General features: G+C 45.9%; 1 protein-coding gene across 3 annotated transcripts in view; it reads left to right on the forward strand.

Annotated features, from left to right (window-relative positions):
• VAD1 (GRAM domain family protein) overlaps nt 1–25,753 on the forward strand; it is a 107,571-nt gene that overhangs the window by 61,515 nt on the left and 20,303 nt on the right. For all 3 annotated transcript variants that reach the window (XM_087398907.1, XM_087398914.1, XM_087398921.1), the window contains exons 12-15: nt 315–401; nt 572–626; nt 737–803; nt 20,675–20,774. In XM_087398907.1, coding sequence (XP_087255033.1) covers nt 315–401; nt 572–626; nt 737–803; nt 20,675–20,774 — 309 coding nt within the window. The remainder of the gene's footprint in view (nt 1–314; nt 402–571; nt 627–736; nt 804–20,674; nt 20,775–25,753) is intronic.

Genomic DNA, 25,753 nt, shown 5'->3' on the forward strand with positions numbered 1-25,753 from the left:
TCTTTCTATTCTTTTTTTGTTTTCTTTCTCAGCTCTCACTGCAATCGCCTCAGTTTGTCTCTGTGTTATATGAAATCTACTTCTGAGTTATTCTGCAGTCTAAAATTGCTACCATTGCTACCTGTGAGGTCTTCCTTCTTTTGTCTCCTTGTTGTATGAAGTCTACTTCTTAGTTATTCTGCAGTCTAAAGGTGTGTTATGTTACCACTGCTACCTGTGAGGTCTTCCTTTCTGGTTTATTTTCTTTCCAGGCCATTCATTGTGAGGTGTAGGATGCTTGTTTCATCCTCATTCTTTATCCTGTGGCTCTATAGATTTCCAATGCACAGGGTGGGCAAAACATCGCCACTTTGGCCACGTGCGGGATGTGTCCTTTCGGCACCCAATCAAGTTCTACTTTGGTGAGTCTGGTTTTTGAAAAGTACTATGGTAGAAAGGAAAGCTTCACAGGAGAAATGAATTGAAGGGTGGATGTTAGCATTACAAGGGTTTGTTGCTGCATATCACAATGGATTATGTTCACTTTAAAATTTCAAGATTCCTCACTTGCTTTTAATTGCTCATGATGAAGGTCCAAAAGCAACGTACTGTCAAGAGGTGCAACGATACCGTGTTTATCGGAATAGGTAGATGCTATGAAAGGGAATTTTATTTTATCATTCTCATGTCATTTTGAAAACTTAGAAAGAAGTCCCCTTTCATTGTCCTTAATTAAGTTGTCATTGGCATATTACAGCCATTTGATCATAGAAACATCACAGCAGATGAATGATATACCATATGGAGATTACTTCCGAGTTGAGGCAAGGATTTCCCTGAACCTTTTTTGCAGCTGCATTTGTATTTTTGCATGCTCATCCATCTTTCAAGATTTCCGACAGACTTCATCTCATAAATTTACATTGTTGTGAGGAAAACTCTGTGGGATTATTAAGATGTACTCTTTTAATCGTGACATAAAAAGATACACAAGGGGAGCTAAAGTGTCCTTTGAGTCGGAAGATTAGAATGAATGGTGAGTAGGGGATTTGTGGTACATGCACTGTTCTCATTTGGATGCCTAAAATGATCCTGAATTTGGTTGTGAAAATGTGGATTCAGTTAATAGAATCTGTTAAATGAAATGCAGCTATCTGTTTTGCAATATTAACACAGAGGTGAAAGCTTCACAAACTGCTTTAGCAATAATAACTTGCCAGATGCTCACATATAATGCAGCTCCCTTATTGTACTACTGATGGAGTTTTTTGCAACCGCACTTAGCTCTTGCAGGTGTTTTGTGTAAACGTACATCATTTTAAGACTGAGACTCTTTTGGTCTTGATTCGAAGTCCTTAATCAGTGCTATTCCTCCGCGGTACACTGCCCACTGTCCATCCTTCCTGGCAGCCTTAACTTTGGCCAACTCCATTGCTTTATCCATCAATTGAGCTCTTGTAAGTTCCTGAGCTATCCATAGCTTAGTTCCTTTCAGGTTGTAGGATTGTCGTAGGATCTTGAGTCTTAAATCTCGCGAGTTAAATGCAATAACAGCATGGCCTGTACAATATGGACTGCTGAAGCTTCACCATCATCCTCCTGAATGAATCTTCCTCATTGTACCATCCATCTGAGAGTCCCCCTATTCTGATTTTTAATGCATTATCCCGTCTGATTTTATGTTCCGTAATCTCTTCTTGGATATCAGCTTTATTCACCTTTGCTCCAAACTCCACAATTACCTCTTGCTTCGTTGTCTGCATTTCAGTTTGAACAAGATCCTTGACTGTGGAGACTGGCTGGGGGTAGGTGGGGAATCCTTGCAAGACTTTATAGCCTCATTAATTACCTTCTGCTTACCAGGTCCTTCAAGAACCCTTGGATTCTAGCTACAACATTTGGCAGTTGTGTCCTCAGCTGTCTCACCTGATCTTGTAAGAACAAAATATGCAAAAGCCTTTTGGCAGAGACTCTTGAAATCCCATAGGAATACTTTTGGCTTTCTATTCATGGTGGGATTTCAATGTGTCGTCGTTGCCACTTTGTGGTGGAATCACTTCAGTATATGTTTATGGGACTGCAGATAGGTGAGGATTATTTGGAAAGAAATTGCCAAGACTTTCAGCACCTTTGCCCATCACCCTTTCTTCATGACCTGGTGTTCAGTTGCTTGGCTTTTTCTTTCAGGACCTCAGGTATTTTACGCAAGGCATGACTCTTCTTTTGCTATCTCGATTCGGTGTCACTTGAGTCATGCCCCCTGGACGTTGTACGAGCCTTACCTTTCAGAGCCGTATGCACTTCGGTGGATTCCTCTTGGGAGATTCTAGCTAGCATTTTTGCATGGCATATATGGAGAGCCAGATTCACAAAGGCCCTAGACCATTCTCAGGTCCACCCCCCTCATACTTTGGCCACTATTTGGACAGATACTATACATACTTTGATGGCCACTTGGATGAGCATGTAGGGATCTTCTAGAGCAGCCTCTGCTAGGAGGGCTACATTCCTTAGGAAATGGAAAGGCTCCCCTTTCTTTTCGGAGTCCTCTACAGGGTCGCAATGGCATTTCAGCCTCAGCATTGGATTTTTCCTTCCTCATTTTGAGGAGTTGTTTTTTGGTCACTTTTTGAGGCATTTCTTGCTTTGCATGTTGTATTTCCGCTTTGAGCTTGCTCTCTCTGGTTTTTTTCATACTTAATAGAAGTCTCTTTCAAGATTAAAAAAGGGCAAAGAAGATAGAGCATTAATTATCAAAGGCAAAAAGTAGGTACAATCCCGAAAGGGTGATTCTAATAGAAGAAAAGGGCATGTTTGTACTGTGGTAAGCTAGGACACTGGGATTTTGAATGCTACAAAAAAAAGGGTGAGGAAAATCTCTAGATATCGGTAGAGGCTAGGGTAGAGCCAGAGGCTATGAATGCATGTACTTAGAGGCAAAGCCAGGGATATGTAGGTGTTGGGTCTCATGGACTTACAGGAACATAGATCTTAGGCTCGAAGATCCATATGGAGATGGTTTGACGTTGGTGATTAAAGAGATTGGTCATATTCCAATCAGCTTGCCTAATAGCGGCACACATACATAGTGGAACTCATTGAGGTCAGATCTCTGAAAGGTGCCCAATACTTTCACATTCATCGACTCCGGGAAGACTTGGGTGTGCATGATGGCATACAAGTCTGATGCCTTATAATTTTTCAAAATGTTCGAGAATTGGTAGAGAATCAAACAGGTGCAAAGATGAAGATTATTATGTTTGGCAGTGGTGGAGAATATAAATTGACAACCTTCATTGAATATCACAGATATAGAGACAATGTACAGCAACGTATTACCCCTCAACAAAATGGGGTGGCTGAAAGGAGGAACAAGACTATATCAGATGTTGAAGAAGAAGATGGATGGTAGGAGGAGGTTGAGCCTCCCCTTGTTACTGAAGAAAAGAAGCTTGTGAAATGGTATATGGAATTATTAAAGATTCTGAAGTACAAGATACTCTTGAAACACCATCAGAGGGACCTAGGAGTTCTCAGAGAGTGAATCAGCTCATTGAGATGTAGTCCAATTCTCCTAATACAACTATTACAAATGAAATGCAGCATGCATCATTTGTGGCAGAGATGCAGATGAACAGGCAGGAGCTTGTGTCTTTTACAAAAGCTGTCGAAAGCTAGCAATAGCAGTATGCCATGGAGTTTGAGTATAACTCCATCACAACGAATCAAAGTTAATGAGTTACCACACAGGAAGTGAAACCTTACTCGTAAAAGACAGGAGAGACATTATCATTTCTCTCCCTCTCTCCCTCTCTCAATAGAGACACTAGGGCCCAGGACAACAGTCGGGCTGGACCCCCCCGAAGGATTTTATTACTTGAGCGAAGAAGGAATACATGAGTTCAGCGTGGAAGCTGCTCATACCAATCCAAAACGTGAGTGAATCATTACATGAGCTCTAAGGCTCCCCTTCTTGGCAGCAAGCCACTTGTCAATTTCTACATTACTTTCCTAATTACGTGCACTAAGGGCAACTCTAGAGTATTCGAAGCACCTAGTCACGCGAACCGCCTCCTAGACTCTTGGTAGGCTCCATTGCGCTTAGGAAAATCACTCTTCCTAGTACCTGCAACAATTAATTAAAGCGCACCACCATGGCGCCCATTAATTGTTAGCGCTTTGCATGCAAATAACACACTGTGGACTAATTCTAGCCACGGTGGGCATCCCCACTGAACACATGTGCACACATAACAAATATAAAAATATATATTTATATTTATTCTATGGTTGACCGGAGTCAACACTCTTGATTATAATTAAGAGGCTTTGACCAAGGGTCGAGGCGCTTTAATTATAGTCAAGTCTCTCCAACCGAAGTTGGCACAACTCTCCAACCGAAGTTGGTACATCTTGGTTAACCGTAGTTAACCCTCTTGGCAATAAACCAAGTCTCGTTGACCGAGGTCAACACTCTCTGACCGTAGTCAGCTCTGTGGTTCTCTAGTTAACCGTAGTTAACCCTCTTGGTAATAAACCAAGTCTCCCTGACCGAGTGAGGTTTACTTGACCAGAGTCAAGTATCTTTGACTGTAGTCAATTTTCTGACCATTAAAAGAACTCTTTGACCATAATTAACACATATGAAAACTCTTTAATTATGATCAAATAAATGATCAACTTGGATATTTACATGATGGTGACATCCCCTTGGCTTCTATTCAGTTGACCTCAACTGAAAAGCTTCCTTGTAAACATCCAAAAGCCGTGGATGATCGGACAACAAGTCTTCATCCATCCACTTGGCATCTAATGCCGTATAATTCTTGAATTTTACAAGATACTTGTAAAAGTCCTTGCCCTGAGGGCCTTTGCGTACAGTATGGTACACAATCTGTTCTGGTTGAAGGACCTCCAGCTCATCCACTTCTGGTGGATCCTCTAATACGGGCTTTGTAGGCTCTGGCCCCTGTAATTTCTTTAGAAGACTCACATGGAATGCATTGTGAATCCTCCAATGCTCTGGCAATGTTAGTCTGTATGCAACCTCATTTATTCTTTCTATAACCCTGAAAGGGCCATAGTACTTGGGAGATAACTTTGCGTACACTTTCTGTTTGCCTTTAAACTTACAGAGCCTAGCTTTCTCGAACTTTAAAAGTACCCAATCCCCTTCCTTAAGATCTAATTGTCTCCTATGCTTATCTGTAGCTCTTTTATGCTTCTGTTGAGACCTTTCAATTGCTGTCCGGACTTGGCTATAAGCTGTTTGGAGGTCTCTCACAAACTGATCAGCTGCAAATATTTCATCCTTGGTCCTCAGGATAGATGGCAGAATCACCTTCCCATAAATGATTTCAAAGGGGGCTTTCCTTGTAGAGCTGTGTGTTGTATTATTGTAAGCAAACTCTACCAATGGTAGGTACTTTTCCCAGTCTGAACCTTGGTCACCCACGTAGCATTTCAGCATATCCAATGCTGTAGAATTTGCTACTTCATTTTGACCATCTGTCTGGGGATGGAAAGAAGAAGAAAAATTCAGATTCATCCCCATGTTGTGAAATAAAGCTCTCCAGAATAGATCGGTCATTCTGGGATCTCGATCACTGACAATGGACTTAGGCATACCATGGTGCTTAAAGATCTGTGCCATGAAAAGCTTAGCCATATGATCTGCCTTTATGGTTTTGCGAACCGGAATGAAATGAGCTTGCTTGCTGAATCTATCAATGATAGTCCAAATCCCATCATTCCCTAACTTTGATCTTGGCAAATCAAAAATGAAGTCCATTGTAATACTTTCCCACGGTGCGTGAGGCACAGGAAGAGGCATAAGTAGGCCAGGTGCTTTCCGTCTATCATACTTCACTTTCTGGCACGTAAGACATTCAGTAACAAACTGATGTATATCTTTCCGCATCCCTGGCCAAAAGAAATACCTCTTTAGTGCTAGAGTTGTTGCTGTGATTCCTCTATGTCCAGCATAGGGATGTGCATGGCATTCCTCCAAAATCTTTTTCCTCATCTCCTGGGTGATGCATAGGCAATCATCTTTCATTAGATACCCATCTTTCAGGGAATAGTGACTGGTGGATTGCCCCTCTTGCATTTGCTATAAAATCTCACCAAAATCTGCATCATTAGCATATTGCTCCCTCATGCCTTACAGGTCCTGATGATAAGCAATAGTCACATTATTGACTTGGGGTCTTCGGGACAAGGCATCTGCCACTCTGTTCCGAATTCCTGGGGTATGGACAATCTGAAAATGATACATTGACAGCATATTTGCCCATTTCATATGCTTCTTGGAAAATTTTGTTTGAGTTAGGAAGTATTTCAGACTTTGGTGATCTGTTTTAACAGTAAAATCTGCACCCAAAAGATAATGCTTCCATGTATGGATGGCATGGATTACAACCAATAACTCTTTCTCATAGATTCCCAGATATCTCTTTGCATCTCGGAGTCTCCTGCTCTCATAAGCCACTACATGACCATTCTGATGCAATGCATGCCCAACACATTCCCCACAAGCATCACAATCCACATCAAATGGTTGATACAAATTTGGAACGATTAAGATTGGCTCTGTAGTCAGCCTCTCCTTGAGTGTGGTGAAAGCTGTCTTTTGAGGAATTCCCCATTTGAAAGCTGCATCTTTCTTAGTAAGATCGTGGAGTGGAGCAGCTATATCCGCAAAATGCCTGATAAACCTTCTGTAGTAAGAACACAGGCCCAGGAAACTTCGAACTTCATGCACAGTTTTCAGCTCTAGCCATTCCTGAATGGCACGGATCTTTGCTGGATCCCCATTCTTGGATATTACATGCCCCAGATAATGGATTTCTTCCAAGAAGAATTCACTTTTCTTGCTGTTTGCATAGAGTTGATGATTTCTCAGCTCTTGAAACACTATAACAAGATGTTCCTTGTGCTCTTCTTCAAACTTAGAAAAGACAATTATGTCATCGAAGAAGGTACCAGTGAATTGTCTGTAGGGTCGGAAGATACGATCCATCATCCTATTGAAGGTAGCTGGGGCATTTGTTAATTTATATACAACCCAAAAGTAGTGCGGAACGCTGTCTTGTGCACGTCCTGAGGCTATATCCTCACTTGGTGATAGCCACTCTTTAAGTCTATCCTGTTGAAAACTGAAGCTCCATTTAACTGATCCAACACATCATCAATGCGCGGAATAGGGAATCTGTTCTTGATGGTCATTTTGTTCAGTGCGCGGTAATCAACGCACATACGGAATGAACCATCTTTCTTCTGTAGCAGTAGTACAGGGGAACAAAAAGGAGAAGAACTAGGCTGAATCAACCCCTTGGACAACAAGTCCTGCACCCGAGTCATGATCTCTTCTCGCTGAGTTGTACTAACTCTATATGGGGGCCTATTGGGTGGCTTGCTTCCAGGAATGAGTTCTATGCCATGATCCTCAGGTCTCTCAGGGGGTAGCTCCCCTGGCAAAGCGTCAGAAAAGCAATCTTTAAAATGTTCAATAAACTGAAATTTATTCTGATCTGCCTCACTTGTTTATGCATGCATTTCCACATCTCTCTCTTTTACAAAAATCATGTAAGCTGAAAGTGCAGACTTTATTTCTTTTCCAACAGAACTATTTGATACAATGGGAATAGTTTCCCCTCTATTCCTAGCAACCACACGATATACTCTGCCCCTATGTACACAACACTCTTTCAGGAAGAGTCAACTTCATTGCCTTGCGATGAAACCAAGGCATACCCAAGACTCATCATGATGTTTCAGTGGAGAAATAAAGAAGTCTTCTTGATCCACATAACTTTGTACATGAAGACGGAGCTTCCCTATCAAGGGAGTGACTAGCATAGGGTTCCCACAGACCCCTCCGAAGCAATCCCGAAGTTTCTCGAGAAGATTCTTAGTCCACTCCGCAAGTTGCGTATTTGCTCGTTTCCGATTTACTCCCCCTCCAGTTAGTTCATAATACTTATCCCTTTCTTTCCCTTGGGGTATGAAAAGAAAATTCTTTCTCTTCCCTCGTCGCAACTTCGCGATTGACCCATATTTACTTAGCACTGCTCGCAGTCCCGGCCGCTTCTATTTCCGTGTGGTCAGTAGTTGTGGCCCAGTAATAGCGTTTCGTCACCCAAGATTCGAGTCAGCACACTGGTTGCAGAGAACAATCCGAACTGAGGCAATCTTTCTGGATTCGCAACCCCCGATATAGTAACAGAATCTAAACGTGTAGGTGGATCGACGTATCGAGTTCCCGTTGAAATATTACCTTCAGAAGGAAAAGCTTCGGCTATCCGATGGTTATTGGTTGCGTGCCAAAAACGTTCAGGTCGAAGTATGGCTTCAAAGACTGAGTGACGAATCAATGGATGCCGCTAGAAATCACGGCAGTGCTGTGCGTAAGGAGGAGGAGACTCATAAGATGGCTGAAGCTAATAAGGCTTTCGCCCATCTACGGTAGTCTCAGTTTTTCCTTTCAATCCACAATCTTCTATTCTATTTGTGTGTTGAAACCCTCAATGTAGTATCCTTGCATGACTCATATTGAGACATGGCAGGGACATCTAGATAGGTGGTGATCGGCATCCAAAGCCCTGCCCAACTCCTCCGTCTTTATTCCCAGCCTCAAGGCTAGGTCCTCTGATATGAAATTATCAGTAGCCCCTGGATCAAATAAAATCAGCGCTTGCTGGTCTTTGACTTTGCCCCATGATAGCAGCAATTCTCGTTCTTCTGGGTTTGAAACATGACCCAGTATGTCAGGAATTCCTCCTGCCATTGGCTTTTGCGGTCCTCGTGGCTTCTCTGCCTCTTTTCCCTTCGAAGTTGAAGGCTTTTCTGGGCACTGGGCAGCCACATGCCCCTCTTTGCCACACTTACAGCATTTCCCATCTCTGCGAAACTCAGCTATCTGTTCAGGAGTGAATGGGGATTTGCCTTTATAAGTCTTTGAAAATTGAGTACCCCTCAGCTTCTGAGGCTGAAACCCTTTCTTTTCAACCTTGGGGTACTCTTTCTTTTCTGATTTTGAAAAATCAGTTTTCTTTCTTTCAGCACGTCTTGCATGCAAGGATAGTATTGTAGATGGATCTTGTAACGGCACAAGACTAGCTACTGAAGCTGAATGCATAAGGTCTTGAATGTTCTTTGCCCCCAAAGCATTTACTACTGCCTGAATTCTTGGACTGAGGCCTGCTCTGTACTTTCTCATTTGGGTTCCTTTGGAGATCTTTTTGAAAGGTGCAACCTACAAATAAGCATCCCAAAACTTTTGGTTGTACACATCCATCATATCTCCTGCATCCATATGCAAACTGTCCCAATCTTGAAGAACATGGTCTTTGAACTGTTTAGGCATAAACTGTTGGTAGAAGGCTTTCTTGAAGTCCTTCCACCTCTTTGGGGCTGACCCATTTGTGGTCTGTGCACTCCACCATGCACTAGCTGTCGCTGTCAAGTGTAAACTGACCATTGTTAATTTGGAGGATTCTGAAAACTTTTCTGTACCAAATGCAGCATCAAACTGCGTGATGAACTGCAATGCTTTGTTTGTATGACCATATTGTCCATTATAGGTCATAAACTTGATAGATTTGCCTCCCTCTTTGAATTCTTTGGTCTCTCTGGAAGACTACTCTTCCTAGACTTCTTGTGTTTCCTTCTTTTCCTGGATGGTTTATCTGATAAAGAAGAAGATACAGAAGTAAAGCTCGAGGTAGATGGCAAAGAACTTGGAGATCGGTGATGATGCCTCGATCTCGTCCTGCTATGAGACCGTCCCCTATGAGACCTCTCTTTCTTTGGCTGTACACGAGAGTGTGCCTCTGGCATTGGCACATCATACGCTGTGTTAGGCATAGTTTCTGCTTGAAACAAATGCTGAGCTCTTGGATCCCTTCTGAGATTTTCCATCTCCTGTAGACGAGTGCGTACCATCTGCTCAAATTCTTGCTGATTTTGCTGCACACTTCTTTGTCTTAGAGGTGCATCCCTATCTTGTGAATCCCATTGGATAGGTGATTGAGCCATTTTCTTACAACTTGTATGAGATCTGCAAGTTTCTCACACACACTATGTATGCAACTGATGCACGTTGCCTTTGCTTTTCAGAAAGAAAGTACCTCAACAAGAGGTGTCTTGCATTCACAACTTGTGCTAGTAATGGGTTGCCAGTTCAAAGCATAAACTCACAAAATTGCCAAGGCATCAACAACTATATTGCCCCTTTTCTGGCTGTTGCAAAAAGCATTCAGAATGCATCTGACTCATCTTTTCCTGAGCACGAAGGCATGCATATTCTTTTTCTGCAAATCTCTGATTTTACTGTGTTTCTGCTGCTTTTCTGACAGTAAATACTCAGATAGGTGAAGACTGCTGGCAGAAACAGTCTCTGCAACTCTTTTTTTTTTTTGGGGACAGTAACTAGATGGGTAACCGGCTAGTTACACTAACCAAACTGACTGGTTCTGGTTTGGTTAGTTTGCAACTAGACTAACTGGACTGGTCACAGTCTAGTTACACCAACCAAACTGGTCTGGTTAGGCCAGATTAATTGTGCCAAGGTTGAACTGACTGGGTACTGGTTCAACTAACCAGAGTTAACTAGCTGTAGTTAACTTGACCAGGGTTTCACTAACCACGGGTGAACCAACCAAGATTAACTGTACCAGGGTTAGCTGTCAGGCCAGCACCAGGTCACATGTGTGCCACGTCAGCATCCACTCAGGCCTGCAATTGTCTGCCATATCAGCAAGCTCTAGCTAAATGCCACGTGTCTTTGTGCCACTTCAGCATATGGCACGTCACTGCCACGTGTCAGGTGGCCAGGTCAGGGCCACGTCAGCCACTTGCATGCACCATATTGCCACATCATCCTGCCCGTGTGGACGTGTAGCCACGTCATCATCTATGTGTCACTTCCACATCAGCGCATGTCAAGACCTCTGCCACGTGTGCACCACATCAGCAAATGACATCAGCGTCAGCGTCAGCATCCCTGCCTGGCTGGCCAGCGTCGTCCATTGCGGGAGGTTCTCTGCTTGCGCCTTTTTCACGGGACCTTGAAAGCGAAAGGGATTTCATCAACAGTCTTTGCTGCTTGGTTGGGCGTCGCTCCGTTCTCAATCCTCTTGATTATTAGAGTAATAGTCCGCTCCCTGCATGGGTTCTCCGTCAGACACCTTTGCAATCCATGACACCCTACGTGGGTTCTCAACGTTTCAAGCCTTTATAAGAGTTCGACAGCAATCTTTGCCAGCATCTCTGGAAGGCAACGCAAATACCCACCATTCTCCCACTGTTTGTCACTTCACAAAAATACCCGGAAGAGCATGACGCCGTTCTGCTTTTTTTTGCATAACGGACTGTTGATGACGGCCTTCCCTTAAGGCTTACTTTCCGTCAGGCATGCTATGCCAAAGCCTGCGTTCTTCAATCTTGGATCGTCACTTCCTAGGAGGAAAATGAGACCTTACGCTCTAATACCAATGAAACCTTACTCGTAAAAGACAGAAGATGCATTATCATTTCTCTCCCTCTCTCCCTCTCTCAACAGAGACACTAGGGCCTAGGACAACAGTCGGGCTGGACCCCCCCGAAGGATTTTATTACTTGAGAGAAGAAGGAATACATGAGTTCAGCGTGGAAGCTGCTCATACCAGTCCAAAACGTGAGTGAATCATTACATGAGCTCTAAGGCTCCCCTTCTTGGCAACAAGCCACTTGTCAATTTCTACATTACTTTCCTAATTACGTGCCACTAAGGGCAACTCCGGAGTATTCGAAGCACTTGGTCATGCGAACCGCCTCCTAGACTCTTGGTAGGCTCCATTGCGCTGAGGAAAATCACTCTTTTTAGTACCTGCAACAATTAATTAAAGCGCACCACCATGGCACCCATTAATTGTTAGCGCTTTGCATGCAAATAACACACTGTGGACTAATTCTAGCCACGATGGGCGTCCCCACTGAACACATGTGCACACATAACAAATGTAAAAAAATATATTTATATTTATTCTCTGGTTGACCGGAGTCAACACTCTTGATTATAATTAAGAGGCTTTGACCAAGGGTCGAGGCGCTTTAATTATAGTCAAGTCTCTCCAACCGAAGTTGTCACATCTTGGTTAACCGTAGTTAACCCTCTTGGCAATAAACCAAGTCTCGTTGACCGAGGTCAACACTCTTTGACCGTAGTCAGCTCTGTGGTTCTCTAGTTAACCGTAGTTAACCCTCTTGGTAATAAACCAAGTCTCACCGACCGAAGTCAGGTTTACTTGACTAGAGTCAAGTATCTTTGATTGTAGTCAATTTTCTGACCATTAAAAGAACTCTTTGACCATAACTAACACATATGAAAACTCTTTAATTATGATCAAATAAATGGTCAACTAGGATATTTACATGATGGTGACAAGAAGCTTGGCACAGTCAAAGAAAGTTTAAGCTACATGAAGCTCCCGAGACTCCTGAGCACCTGGCTGCTCCCACTGCCCCCCTCCCGCCATCTCGTCCTTCCCGCAGCCCCTTCCGCCTCCTTCGCCTCGCTCCCCCTCGTCGCCTCCCCCCTCGACCTCCTCCTCCTTCCGCCGCCTCTACCACCTCCCCCCTTTGCCTTCTCCGCCTACTGTCGCCCCCACCTCTGCCTCGTACCGCCCCCACCTCCTCCCCCTTCCGCCTTCTCCGCCTCCTTCTCTCTCCCTCCCTGCCGGTTTTCTTCTCCCGCCTCCTCTTCGCCTCGCTTTCTCTCCCTCCTCGCCTTCTCATCCCCCCCCTTCCTCCTTCTCCACCTTTCTTTCTCCCTGCCTTCCTCTTTCCTCTTCCGTCCTTACCCCCCCTCACCTTGCCTCTCCGCCTTCCCCTCTGACACTTTTTTCCCTTTCTCTTCTTCCTCCGTGCAGCGGGAGCATTTGCGCTTGTTAAGGCGAAAGAAAACCTTGGTGGTGACCCTTGGTCTGGCCAGAGGGGCTCTATGGCAGCACCCTCGAATCTGACAGCCGTTAAGGTTTTTTCCCCAGCTGACAAGCAACAGGTACAGCAGGCAGTTCAGTCCCTCCAAGACAAGGCGCTTGTGGGCAGAATTATGGGCCTCACGCCTACACAGAGACAAGTGTGAGAGGGGATCCAGATGAGCTTGACATTAGAGGGCGACCACATCCAGGAGGTCACCATCTATGGACGAGGCATTTTCCTCATCTAGCTGAGCTCCCTTGACACCGCCTGGACATCTGTGGAGCAGAGCCCCATACTCCTTGGCCCGCACCTTGTCTACCTCTTTCCTTGGTATCATGGGTTCACAGTAGAGGACATGGATACAGCACACTATGTTCCACAGTTTCCGGTTACACTCCGTTTCCGAGGGCTTCCCAAGGAGTATCGAGCCATCCTCCCTTCCATTGGCTAGGCATTTGGCACGGTGCTAGAGTCCCCACCAGAGACGACCGCCTCCGTTCTAGCATATGATGGAGTCCCCAAGATCAGACTGGTGGTGGAGAGCCCGGAGTCCCTCCCAGAGTTGATCCTTCTCGAGACCCTGGAAGGAGGCACACTTCGCCAGAGCATGGAGATCTCCGAGCTACCAAGCCAGTGTCTTCGATGTAGACAGATGGGCCACCTCGCCAGAGATTGCCCCCGTGGCCTCCCTCGTGCGCCTCCTCCCCCTCCTCCACAGAGTAGGCAGAGTCAGCAGGCCCGAGTTCAGCGTCCTCTCAGGCAGGAGTAACAGGAGTCTTAGACCCCATGGGTTACCCCCTCGGAAGGGAACTGGACACAGGTTAAAAAGAAAACGAAAACAAGCAAGGAGGCCCGCAAACGACGTAGACAGAGGACCAACTGCAGGGAGAGGGACAAGGTTGACCGAGAGGCCTCGAAAGAGGAACAACAGGAGCCCCCCCAGAAGCGGGAGCCTCTGCCCATCTAGCCGATCGTCCAGCTTCGGAAGTCCAGCCTCCGCACCCACCCTCGTAGCATAGCAAAGAGCTCCAGGAGCTCTAGATGCGACGATGGCGGAAGCCGTAGTCGCTAGCTCAATGAGGGTCGTGGAGGAGCCGATTCAGAGCCCTGGCGAGCCTGATTAGCAGGGGGGCCTGAGGCCCCCCTTTTCCCTCCTCCTCCCCCTTCCCCTCCTCCTCTTCACTTTCCCCTCCCCCTCTAGGGTTCCCCTCGCCCCCTCCCCCCCCCAGTCCCCCCTCTGATGGTCACTCTCATCACCCGTCCCCCGCCCTCTATCCCCCGTGTCCCGACCTCTCCCTCTCCCGCCGCTCCCCTCTCCACTTCAGTAGCAGCTTCTTCCGCTTCAACACTCCTGCTATCAGGCAAGCGAACGACTGCCTCCTCATCGCAGCAACAAGTTTGCTCAGAGAGGGATCTTGAGTGACGAGGCTCGTCCTCCCGGCCAACAGCTCCCAACCTCGAGCCTGGGCGTTCCTTACCGCGGGACTTCTGGAGGTTAGGACCGTGGAACTATCTGGAGATTTTGGACTCATATCCTCTACCATTGCAGATCACGCTCATGGTCCTTCAGCCCGGCAAGGGGGGTTTGATCAGTGCAGTGGGATCTTAGACACACCCCGTTTGGAGATTTTCGTTTGCCTCCATAGGGTTGGAGAAGTGGTCCTCGGAGGTGTCTGATGCTATTTTGGGTAATTAGCTTATGCTCATGATGGACGAGTGGATGGGACCACAGGGACTAGATCTTTGGTACGCCCATGGCGCGGAGGCGAACTTTCAACTGAGCTTCACGCGCGAGGAGCCGGTGTGTGGTTTAGTGACAGGAGTTATCAGATTGCCAATGGAGGCAAAAGTGGACCAAGCACACTTTTGGGCCCTCCAGAGGTGTGCGGATTTGTTCGGGGTGGAAGCATCCTTCATGATGAAGTGGGCACGGAAGATCGGTATTGAGCCGATATCCACCCTAGTATGACGTCGCACAGACACTGACTACTCGCCCTCCAAATCTCCAGCAAAATCACACAAGTCAGTCTTTCTAGGACAGGCACCCACCCATGGGAGAGCCCTGTTCCTGACTCCTCCGTCCTCATGAGTTGGACCATAGTGAGTTGGAACGTACACGGGCTCCACGATCGTATTCGTAGCGAGCTGTAGTACCTGATGCTCTAGCAGGAGTTGCAGAGGGTAGTGGTAGGGCGAGCAGTGGACATCCTTATGATTCAGGAGCACATGTTTTCAGGAGCAGACATCAGATGGCGCCATCACCTTCTTTCAAGGAGAGGTCCAGAGGAGTGGTCTCCCATAGTAAGGACGGAGCGGAGTGCATCTCAATCTCACAGACCTTGGCTCTAGAGGTCTACGATTAGGGCGGGCTCATTCCAGGACGGGCAGTTTGGATGGGAGTTCGGATGCGAGAGTCTAGGATTGGAATCTTGAACGTGTATGCCCCAGCGTGTAGATAGCATCGTCCGGCCTTTTGGAGGAGGCTGTCAGAGTGTCTTCCGGATGTTGACTCCTGTATTATTGGAGGGGACTTCCCCAACCTGAAGTTTAGGGAAGACAAGCAGGGCGGCGCCTCGTTCTCTGAGATGCCAGCAGCAGAGCGTAGTATCTGAAAGCAGTTCATTTTCATGATCAGTGGCAGAGACCCATGGAGAGAGCCAGAGTTCAGCAGGACTCCTAGCAGCCTTCTCTTCTCCTTTGGACAGAGCAGACACGATGGATTGCTCGAGAGATTAGATCACTTCTATGTTGGGGACTGGGCATTGGGCATTACACAAAGGCGGCGCTATCAGGCTTCTGGCAAGTACCACGATGTCCGACCACTCTCCAGTGGTACTTCACTTGGATCAGCCCAGCTGAGGTCTCCCCCAGAAGGGGGTCCGCATCCTAGAGGACCTCTTGCAGGACGAGGAGATTTAGCAGGTTATGGCAGAGATCTGGGAGCACTCAGAGATGGCACCGAGTGAGGGCTGGGCTGCGTGGGTTGCCGATGCGATTCAGAGGAGCAATGTGGAGCTGCAGGCTCACGCCCTTAGGTGGAGGAGGACCCTTCAGGAGCGCGAGCGGGCTTTGAGGAGAGACCTCGCCTCCATCGAGAGGCTCAGGGAGTAGGACCTAGTGTCTCAGTGGCTTAGTGATAGATTGGAGAGCGCTCATCTCGAGCTTCAGGACACGGAGCTGCGGCGAGCTGAGTTCTCTTATCTTTCCTCCCGGGCCTGATGGGTACAGCAAGGGGATAGGATGATGAAGCAGTTCTTTCAAACCACTGGGCCCCGATTGACAGGCACACAGCTACAGCGTCTCCGGGACTCGCAGGGCATCATGCACATTGATCCGTAGGAGATTCTTGACATGACCACCGGTTTTTATAGCCAGCTCTTTCAGACAGAGAGGATGACCCCAGCCGGTCTTGTGGCTCGAGAGTTGGTTTGAGATCATGTTCCGATAGTAGTCTCGCGGGACCTATGCAACGCGTTAGTGGCAAACCAGGTCCTTGCCACTGCCTGGTATATTGCCTCCTGTTGGTGCTTTCACAGAGGATGCATTGGGCAGCTTCGACGGTTGGTACGGAAGTTCCTTTGAGCAGGTTCAGACGGCACGAGGAACACTAGGGCCCGAGTAGCTTGGCAGATGGTGATCATGCCGCAAGCACTGGGAGGCTTGGGTATCATTGATCCAGAGATGCAGAGCAGGGCTCTTCTAGGCAAGTTGGTGGTTCGTTGCCTTACCCTAGGTACTGAGCCTTGGAAGCTCCTCTTACAGAGAGGGCTTCTGAGGAACACCCCATGCACTGGGGGATAGTGGCAACCTTCACATAGATGGATCTTCTCAGAGGCCCCCCTTGCGGGGAAGGGCTCCCCCCTGATGAGGAGCCTCCACAGGGTTTGGCGACTAGCAGGGGGCCTCATCCGTTCTCCACTCAAATGCAGAGAGGAGTTTGAGCGCCAACCCCTTATGTGGCACCCAGAGGTCAGAGATCAGGAGGGACGTATGCTTGGACAGCGGACTCACATTGGCTGGGCACAGTGGAACAGTGGTCCAGCAGGGTCTTTTGGTCGCTGGAGCAGACTACCTATGGAGGCAGAGGTGAGGCTTGACGCCCTAGCGCATCTGAGTGGGGCAGGGCAACGGATGGTCGAGATCGACTTAGCCATTCCTGAGTCCTGGTGGGAAGGACCTCACATTTGGAGAGACAGCAGATGGTTGGGGTAGTTTTCCCGTACTGGTGTTCCTTTGAGGATTTTGATGCAGCGTGGCAGCATGCACCCCGACTTCTTCCGTGTAGGACTTGAAGGCCTGCTTCAGCCCCTCACTGGGAGTGACCCTGAGATGGATGGGAGTCTTGATGGGATACACTGACAGATGATCAGAGTGGTAGGACGCTTGGGGAAGGAGTGGCACATTGATCCCAGTATCTCAGAGCAAGACGCCTTCCGATGGCGCCTCTGGCTATGGGAGGGTAGACCCTTAAGGGAGGTCTAGTGGGACCCAGGGGAGTAGTTTTGGCTCTCCACGGGCGGCCTAGCTGAGACGATAGATGAGGTGCCTTTCTTTTCCTACACCACACGGATTGGTAGGATACTTCAGATGGACTCGTCAAGATGGGACTCCCTCGAGGGAAAGACACTGGGTGACCCAGAGAGTGCCCCGGGATGTTCACTCCAGGTTTTGGACGCGGTTGTGGTCCAGCTTGTGGCCGAGGAAGATCTCATACTTCTTCTGGCTGGCAGCCCACGGAGGCTTGCCCATCGGCCCGTGGTTGGAGCAGATGCGAGTGGAGGGGTAGTGCCACTGCTGCTCAGATGGTGTCCTGGAGACTATCCCGCACTACTTATGGAGCTGTCGTAGCGTAGCGAGGATCTGGATGAGAGCCCTCAGAATCATGACACGCATGCAGAGCATACACAGAGATTACACCTGGGGGATGGTGGCTTGGTTGACAGAGGGAGGACACGCGTTTCAGATTGATGAGATCTCCCCAGCCTACCAGATACAGGGTCAGAGCATTCAGAGGATTGCACTTCACGAGGCAGTCCCCCTTGACACCCTAGCTTCTCCTTCTCCTAGGGAGGATAGTGTTTGGGAGATGGTAGCCAGCATCATGGCTTGGAACATCTGGGTGGCTCGGTGCAGTCTTGTGATGGGAGAGCGCCCGGTTCCACCCTCAGCTACCTTGGTTGCCATCTGGCAGGATATCATTTACACTCTACGGTCCACCTGGGAGCGCGGGACTCCAGGCTCCAGGGTGACTATTGAGAGGCGTGCTCGTTTCTGCAAGGCTTGGCCTGCAGGTGTTTTCTATATCCTCACTCCGCGAGGGATTCACTGGCTGTATAGTCCCCCCACTTGGCTGTTAGCCCCAGTTCGAGAGATCCCCTAGGCAATGAGCTGGGCTTCTTTGGAACAGCAGGCCGGTTTTTCTTTCAGCCTTTTCCGGTTTTTTCATACTTAGCACCTTCGGGGCTGTTGTCTTGTATGAAATCTTTCAAGCATTAATAGAAGGTTCCTTTCTTTGAAAAAAAAAAAAGAGTTACCACAAGGTAAAACAGCCATAGGCTCTAGAGAGTTTACAGAATCAATAAGTGCTCTGATGGAAATTCAGAAATACAATGCAAGGCTTGTTGCAAGGGGACACAGCTAGGTTGAAGGTAGATTATTCAAAGACTTTTGCACATGTGGCAAAACTCAGCAGCATAAGAATAGTATATTCTATTGCAGCACAAAGGAGCTGGCCAATCTTCTTGTTCGGTGTGAAATCAGCATTGTTGAATGATTAGGTATATGTGCAGCAACCTGAGGGCTTTGTACAGAAGGAGAGAACCTCTTGTGTGTGAATTGAAAAAGGCTCTTAATGGCTTGAAATAGGCTGGGTACCCAGGGTGTGGTTGAAGAGATCTAGTAGCTAGCTAGGAACGGAATGGAAATGTGAAAAGCATAATGAAAAGCAAAATGGAAAGGAAAATGAAAGAACAAGTGCTAGGCAATAATAACCAAAATACTCACATGATATAAAGCTTGATCTTGACTGATCTCATAGACAATAGACAAGTACAATGCTATATAGTGTGACACTAGACTCTAGAAAGCCATAGTGTATATGGGATAACTCCCAATATGACATGTGGCATGTCTAGGACTCACTAGACTATAAAACACACCTAGAACACTCATTTTAGACTCACTTTGACTTCATATTCCAACACCCCCCCATGAAGGCAAGGTGAGAGACTACTGGAATGGAACCAAGAGCAGAACATGACAATAACAGTCTAAGGTGAGGGACTATTGGAATGGAACCAAGAACAGAACATGACAATGACGGTCATCAAACTGTGCACCCTATGTAACTCAGAGGCTGAAGTCTGGAGTGTGTTCAGAGGTTGATTCAAGCACTCTTACGGCTTTAGACTCAACATGCTCAGAGGCTCATGTTATAGCATGGCTACATGACCAGCTCATAGGTCTAGGAATACACTAACATCTTGGAACTCGGCCAAGCCTGATAACGAGACCTATCAAAGCCAAGACATGGCTCCCACAATACATCCCCCTCTAAACCTATCAAAGCCAATACATGGCTCCCACAGTATATCCTCCCTTGGCTTTATAACATGACATGTTAGGAAGCCACACACCAAAATAGGAAAACCAATACATCTTTTTAGGAGGACTATCCAAGGCAGAGGACCTTTAGACTCAATGAAAACCAAACACTCAATACATATCATTTTAGGGGGACTACACAGGGTAGTTGCATCATGCTTAGGCTGTCAAATCATTGAGCTCCAGAACAAAATTCGGGCGCAGAAACAAATTTCGTCACTTCTTGCGAGGGCTGTAACTTTTCATAGAAAACTTGGATTGCAATGATGTAAAAGCGAAATTTGTAGTGCTCAAGGTTCTCTACAACTTTGCTGAAGACACAAAGCCGTGATTCTGCTTCTAGATCCGGATAGAAGTGTCACATCGTCCGTAGGTCACAGAAAGATGTAGCTGAAGGAAGGAGAAGAGAGGTGGCAGATCATGGCGTGGAGAAGAGAGCTCAAGGAAGGAGAGAAGAGGGCAACATGCCAAGGAGGAGGAGGTAGAGTAGCTTCATCGGCCTCCCTCACCTCAAGCTCTTGGAAGGGAAAGGGAAAGAGAGAGCTTGTGACTCTCATATAGAGACACGACTGTTTAGGTGACATCATGCACAAGCCCGTGGTACAGATAAAAGGCCTTTTGGGAATCCACAAAGCAGCAATATACTCTCTCTTTCTGCCGGTATTAGACCTTCCCTATGAGAGATTTTACGGTGAATATGCGATCCAATGTGGAGAGAGATAGAGCTATCATTTCGTGAAGAAGTGAATAAACATGAAAACAAGAGGCTAGATAAATGTCAAGGGAAATATGGAAAACGAGGGAAAGTGATTGAATGAACAGAGAGTAAAGGAAGAAGTAAATAAAAGAAATTGATGAAGATCAACCAAACAAAGAACAGCCAAAAAAGCAGTAAAATAGAAGGATTAACCTTATTAAATTTTGGTTTTATTAAGCATTTTGTACGATCTTTCTGCTTTTATGGAAGGTAGTGCAGATGTGTGCAAGGCACTTTTTCTTGCAGGTAAATATTTATATATTTAGGATGGATTGGTTTTCTGAAATGGATGAAGTAGGAGTCTGATGGATAGCAAAAAAAAAGAACCCTGATCAGTGGATAAAAACAAATTTGTCATTTTCCCTAGTGCAGGGACGATGGGATGTGGTAATGTTATCAGGGAGAGAGATTCCTCACTGTTCCGTTCGCATTTCCGTCGATGTTTCATTTTCAAAGAAAACTGTTTGGAAAGGTGAGGTTTTTGTTTTATCTTCCCTGCGAGTCATTTATGGACAATGATTGTGGAGAGATTTGCATGAACTTTAGTTGGGAGTATACAAAATTCAAAAGCATCATTTGCATTATAGCTTTATACTTGTTGCTGATGAATTGTACTGGCTTTGTGTAACTTGAGGTGCATTCCTAGGGTAAGGATAATTGCTTCACAAGTGTGAACTGAGCAAAATGAAATAATTGTAAAATCAATGCAAGAAAGGACAACTTATTGTTATTTTGGAGCCAAAAGGCTGAATACAACTGTAGCCCATAGGCGGAGAACAACCTGAACGAAGGGGAGACTGTTCCTGCTAGGATGGAGATGGAGAGAGGCAGAATGCTTGTCTGCTCCTTCTCCTGTCTGCTGTCGAGGCAGAGGCTGACCTGCTTCTGCTGGCTGAAGTCTGGTCTAAAAATGGGGGATATCTGACCCCCTATATAGGTTTTCAGGCTGGAAATAAGTCAACTGGTTTGTGCACCAACCAGCTCACACAAACCCCACCGACCTGCTGATGAGACTTGTGCTGATGCCAGCAGATGATGTCAGCTGTACCTGCACTGCTCTGCCTGCTGTACTTGCCTGCCTGTGGGTGTTGTCAGTGCTGCACGGCTGCTGTCAGGACCCAAATCAAGTAGAGTCTTCGTTTCAGAGCCTCCGATTCTCCCAGGTTATGGTCAAGGGCCATTCTAAGTGCCGAAATCTTGGTTTCAATCAGGAGAATGCATTCTGTTCCATACCTTTCTTGTACACCAGATTGTAGACCCACACGGTTTAAGGGACAACAAGATAGATTAGAACTGTGAAAGAACACTGTCTCTGGAGAAGGTGGATTCTTGGTACTTCTTATTGAGTGCCAACGTGGCTCCTTGTTGACCCTTGCTCATGAGCTTGAAATTCTGTGTGAGCTCACAGGGCGATGTCATACCCTTAGGGATGGTTAGGTAACTAATTGTGTACTAGTCCACTTAGGACAATTAGTACTCTTATAGCGTAGGACTAGTACTAACTATCCTAGCTGTCCTGACTAGGCACTACTAGGCCTTACGGTCAATTTAACTAGTGTCTAACTCCCTTACATCATACTATTATTGATGTAACATTTCTCTCTCTTAAGAAGAGTTGGCATCCTCGGCAACGATGTAGGAAATTGCTTTTTGCATTTGCTTGCACATTCCTAGGGAGCATTTGCTTTTTGCATTTCTAGGGCACCATCTTTTCACTTTACTAAATATTTTTGTGTGTATGCCATTCGTTAATATCAAGAATTCTCTTTGAAATTTGTGCACGTGCCATTGATTGTTTGTCCTTAGCCCATGATGGAGTTTCATGGTTTTGTCCCGCTTTTGTGTTTTTAATTGAATGGCCACATGTGTGAAACAGTTGGCATAATGATTGACTGGTTCTGAAGGCCCTTGGGAAAGCTTGAAAATTTGGGTCTCCAAATGATCCAGGTACTGTGGTGGTCATTTCGTTTACATATAGTGGGTGTCTCCATCATTGCATCATAATGATCTATCTACCACTTGCGTAACCTTGTCATGGCTTCACCTATCAGATGCATGGAGATACACTTCTCGTTTCCACTGTGAGGACTACGGAGAAGTAACTTTCGAACTGATTTAGCCATGAAACCAATACGTCAGGTTTTTTCTTATTATGAAAAAACCCCAAAGAGCAAGTGCTCAAGGCAAGAGTGCATAGCATGAGAAAAACTCAAGGGGGTAACGCCCTACTGATCAATAAAGGATAGTATAGATCCAGGGCTGAGGCTGAAGTGTCACCTCAAACCTGTGGTGTACTCCAAGAGGAAGGGATAGCCTCTCCACTCTTTGAGGAAGATATTCCTTCTGGTTCAGGCAGCCTTGGAGGACCCCTGTATATGTTTCCAAGATGCCCTAGGTAGTGAGCTTGGTTCTCTGGAAACGGGCTGGTTGGACCACCACTTTTTCTTGTTTTCTTCCTCAATCAGCAACCCCAAGAGCAAGTGCTCAAGGCAAGAGTATACCACGCATAGCATGGGAAAAACTCTAAGAGGGTAAAGCCCTACTCATAACAAAAGGATGGTAAAGATCCAGGGTTGAGGCTGAAGTGTCGCTTCAAACCTGTAGTTTACTCCAAGAAGAAGTGATAGCCTCTCAACTCCTTGAGAAAGATAGTCGTTCTGGTAGAGGCAGCCCTGGAAGACCCCTGCATATGTTTCTGAGATGCCCTAGGTAGTGACCTTGGTTCTCTGGAAATGGGCTGGTTCGACAACCAGTTTTTCTTTTTTTCTTGTTTTATCACCAACCTTCTTGGGTTGACTAGTTTGTATGGTTGGGTTTTCAAAGCATAAGTAGAAAGCTCTTTTCTCTAGGGAAAAAAAGACCCGTGCATACTCAACCAAATGACCATCGAAGTGTGTACAATGTCTGTCCAAACACCGGCCAAGGTGTGAGATGGGTGATGCCAGGCTGAAATGCTCTTTTTGATCTCCCAATATGTGTCCACAGAGGCATGGGAGAAGGGGAACAACATCCAGAGAGCATGGCTCGACCAATGACATTGAACAGAAAAAACTCCAAGAGGAGCTATGCATCTCATAAAGCATAGGCGTACTATCATCGGACTTCTTGTCCATGTTGCATCAAAAAAGTCATCCTAAAACTCAGTACAAGTATCAAAGAACATCTCAGATGTGTCATCCATCAAATCTAGAATTTCTGTTTGTAAAACCACCTCCATCAGTGATTCTTCCAGAACATTGTCCGCATCAGTTTCTTCACCCAATAACTGAGCTGAATTCATTTGCATTTTGCCATTTGAAATGTGAATTTTTGTCAACACTATGGGTTGCATTTCATTTGACTTAGATGGACCTTTGAATCCCTCAACACTTTCAAGAAGCTTATCAATAATCTAGTTACCCTTTAAGCCCTCAACACTTTCTAGAAGCTGATCAATAATCTGGTTATGCTCAAAAGAAAGAGAAAACTCAATACTTTAGTATCGTCATCGTCAAAGAATTGGTCTTGATCCTTATTTGGATCTGAGTTCTTTTCTTTATTGTTCTCTTCTTCATTGTTTTGAATCAGTTGGACCATCTTTGTAGCCCTTTCATCATTGCTTGTATCCTCATCATCATTTTCAGCCTTCATGCATTTCCAAACATCATAAATATATGCTTGATCATCTAGAATTTCAGATGGTGGGAGAGAGAAGAAGATGATAGAGAAGAAGATGTGAGGCAAGCTGAAATTGTATTCATGCATGGTGAATGATTACAACCGCCTCATTTTATAGGCTGATGGCAACCTTTTCTTATGTCTACTGACCAATCACATATAACCTAATGACATACCACTAACCAATCACAGGCAAGCTAGTGACACCCTATGACACCTCATCTCCTATAATCCTCAAGGTCAATTGACTCTTCTGCATCTACATCATGGCCTGCATGGCAACCATGGCTGATGGGAACACCGGTGCGGAGTGTGTAGGTACCATAAATTAGACTCTTCCATGATTTTTGCCCCACCCTATTAGGGAAGAGAAAACTGAATCTTTGATACTAATTAATGGGTGAGATAGACTCTCTCTCTCTCTCTCTCTCTCTCTCCCCCCCTTTTTATTCCCCCAAAGAAAAGAACCTTCTATTAGTGATTGAGAGAAAACCAACCATACAAATCAGCTATCTATGTGGCGCTGGTCTTGGAAGAAAGCAAAAGATAGGTACTAGCTGTTGTCCAGCCTGCATATGGAGAGCCCAACTCATTGACTAGGGGATCTCATAAAGAGGGCCCAACAACGTCATCATCTCGACTTGAAAACATGCATCAAAGAATTGGGTAATGGTAGGAAACGTTATTTGGTTCGAGGATGAAGAATTCATGGATCGTGTCAAAGCAAGAATTCTTTGGGCTAGGCATGTCTGACTAGGAAAAGCTAGGCGAGCACCTGAATAAGATGTGCTCTATCACGAAGCAACTGATAGATGTAGGAATAAGTGTGGAGGAAGATGATTCTAAGGAGGTTCTACTATCAAGCTTGACATCACAATATGGCGATATTGTTAAGATATTGCGTGTGAGGCAGGATGTCAACCTAAATGAGACGGTCTCTACTTTGCTTGATGGAGAAAGGCGTCACTTGCACACTAGTCGAAGAGCAAGATCATGCATTCTTTAGCAAGATGACTATTGGGAAACACATACGCCACATCGCTCTTTGATGTCTCATCCCATGCAGCACTTGATGTCCTCCCTGACGAGACACACCATATCCCACTTGTTTACCACATGGAATGTGTAGGTTGTGTCGACAGAAAAGCCCAAGACCACGTTGACTATGGACCGAACAGTTTGCACATGGATAGGAGGTCTTGGGCCCGATTCTAGTGCAGAAGCTCCACCATGTGTATGCAATGGCTTCCCCTCTACTTGAAGTACCGCCACCATTCTGTGATACAGAAAGCAATGGATCCCATGGATACTGGAAACAACCTCACTCTCATGACTGGCCACACACTCGCCAATACTTACGAGTCTGTACGAGAGAGAGGGAGAGAGATCAATACCCACACAGGGGCATAAGGATAGGCTGGATTGTGGAGATGGGTGAAAGCATGGTAAGATGCCCAAAATAGTAGTGTCCTGGACATGTGCTACAAAAGCACAAAAGAAAATATGAAAAATGTGGTTTATAGAATTTCAAAACATTCAAATTTGCAAAAAGACTTCAAAGGTAACTATTATGTGTAATAAGATCCACCTAGTACTTCTTATATGAGAAATTTCTTTTGTCATGTGTTGTTTTTTGTGCTAAATTGTCATGCTTTTTCATGCTATGTAAGTTAAAAAGCATTCCACAATACCATTATGTTGGAATTATCACCATAATTCATGGCAGTGACCAATGTGTAGTTAATAAGTGGGTTAGGGGCACTTTTCCCTCATTAGAGGTTTTTCCCCCTAACC

This window comes from Dipteris shenzhenensis, chromosome 3 (genome assembly GCF_047967505.1).
Source record: "Dipteris shenzhenensis isolate YYH24624 ecotype China chromosome 3, Dip_SZ_1.0, whole genome shotgun sequence".
Taxonomy (NCBI): Eukaryota; Viridiplantae; Streptophyta; class Polypodiopsida; order Gleicheniales; family Dipteridaceae; genus Dipteris; species Dipteris shenzhenensis.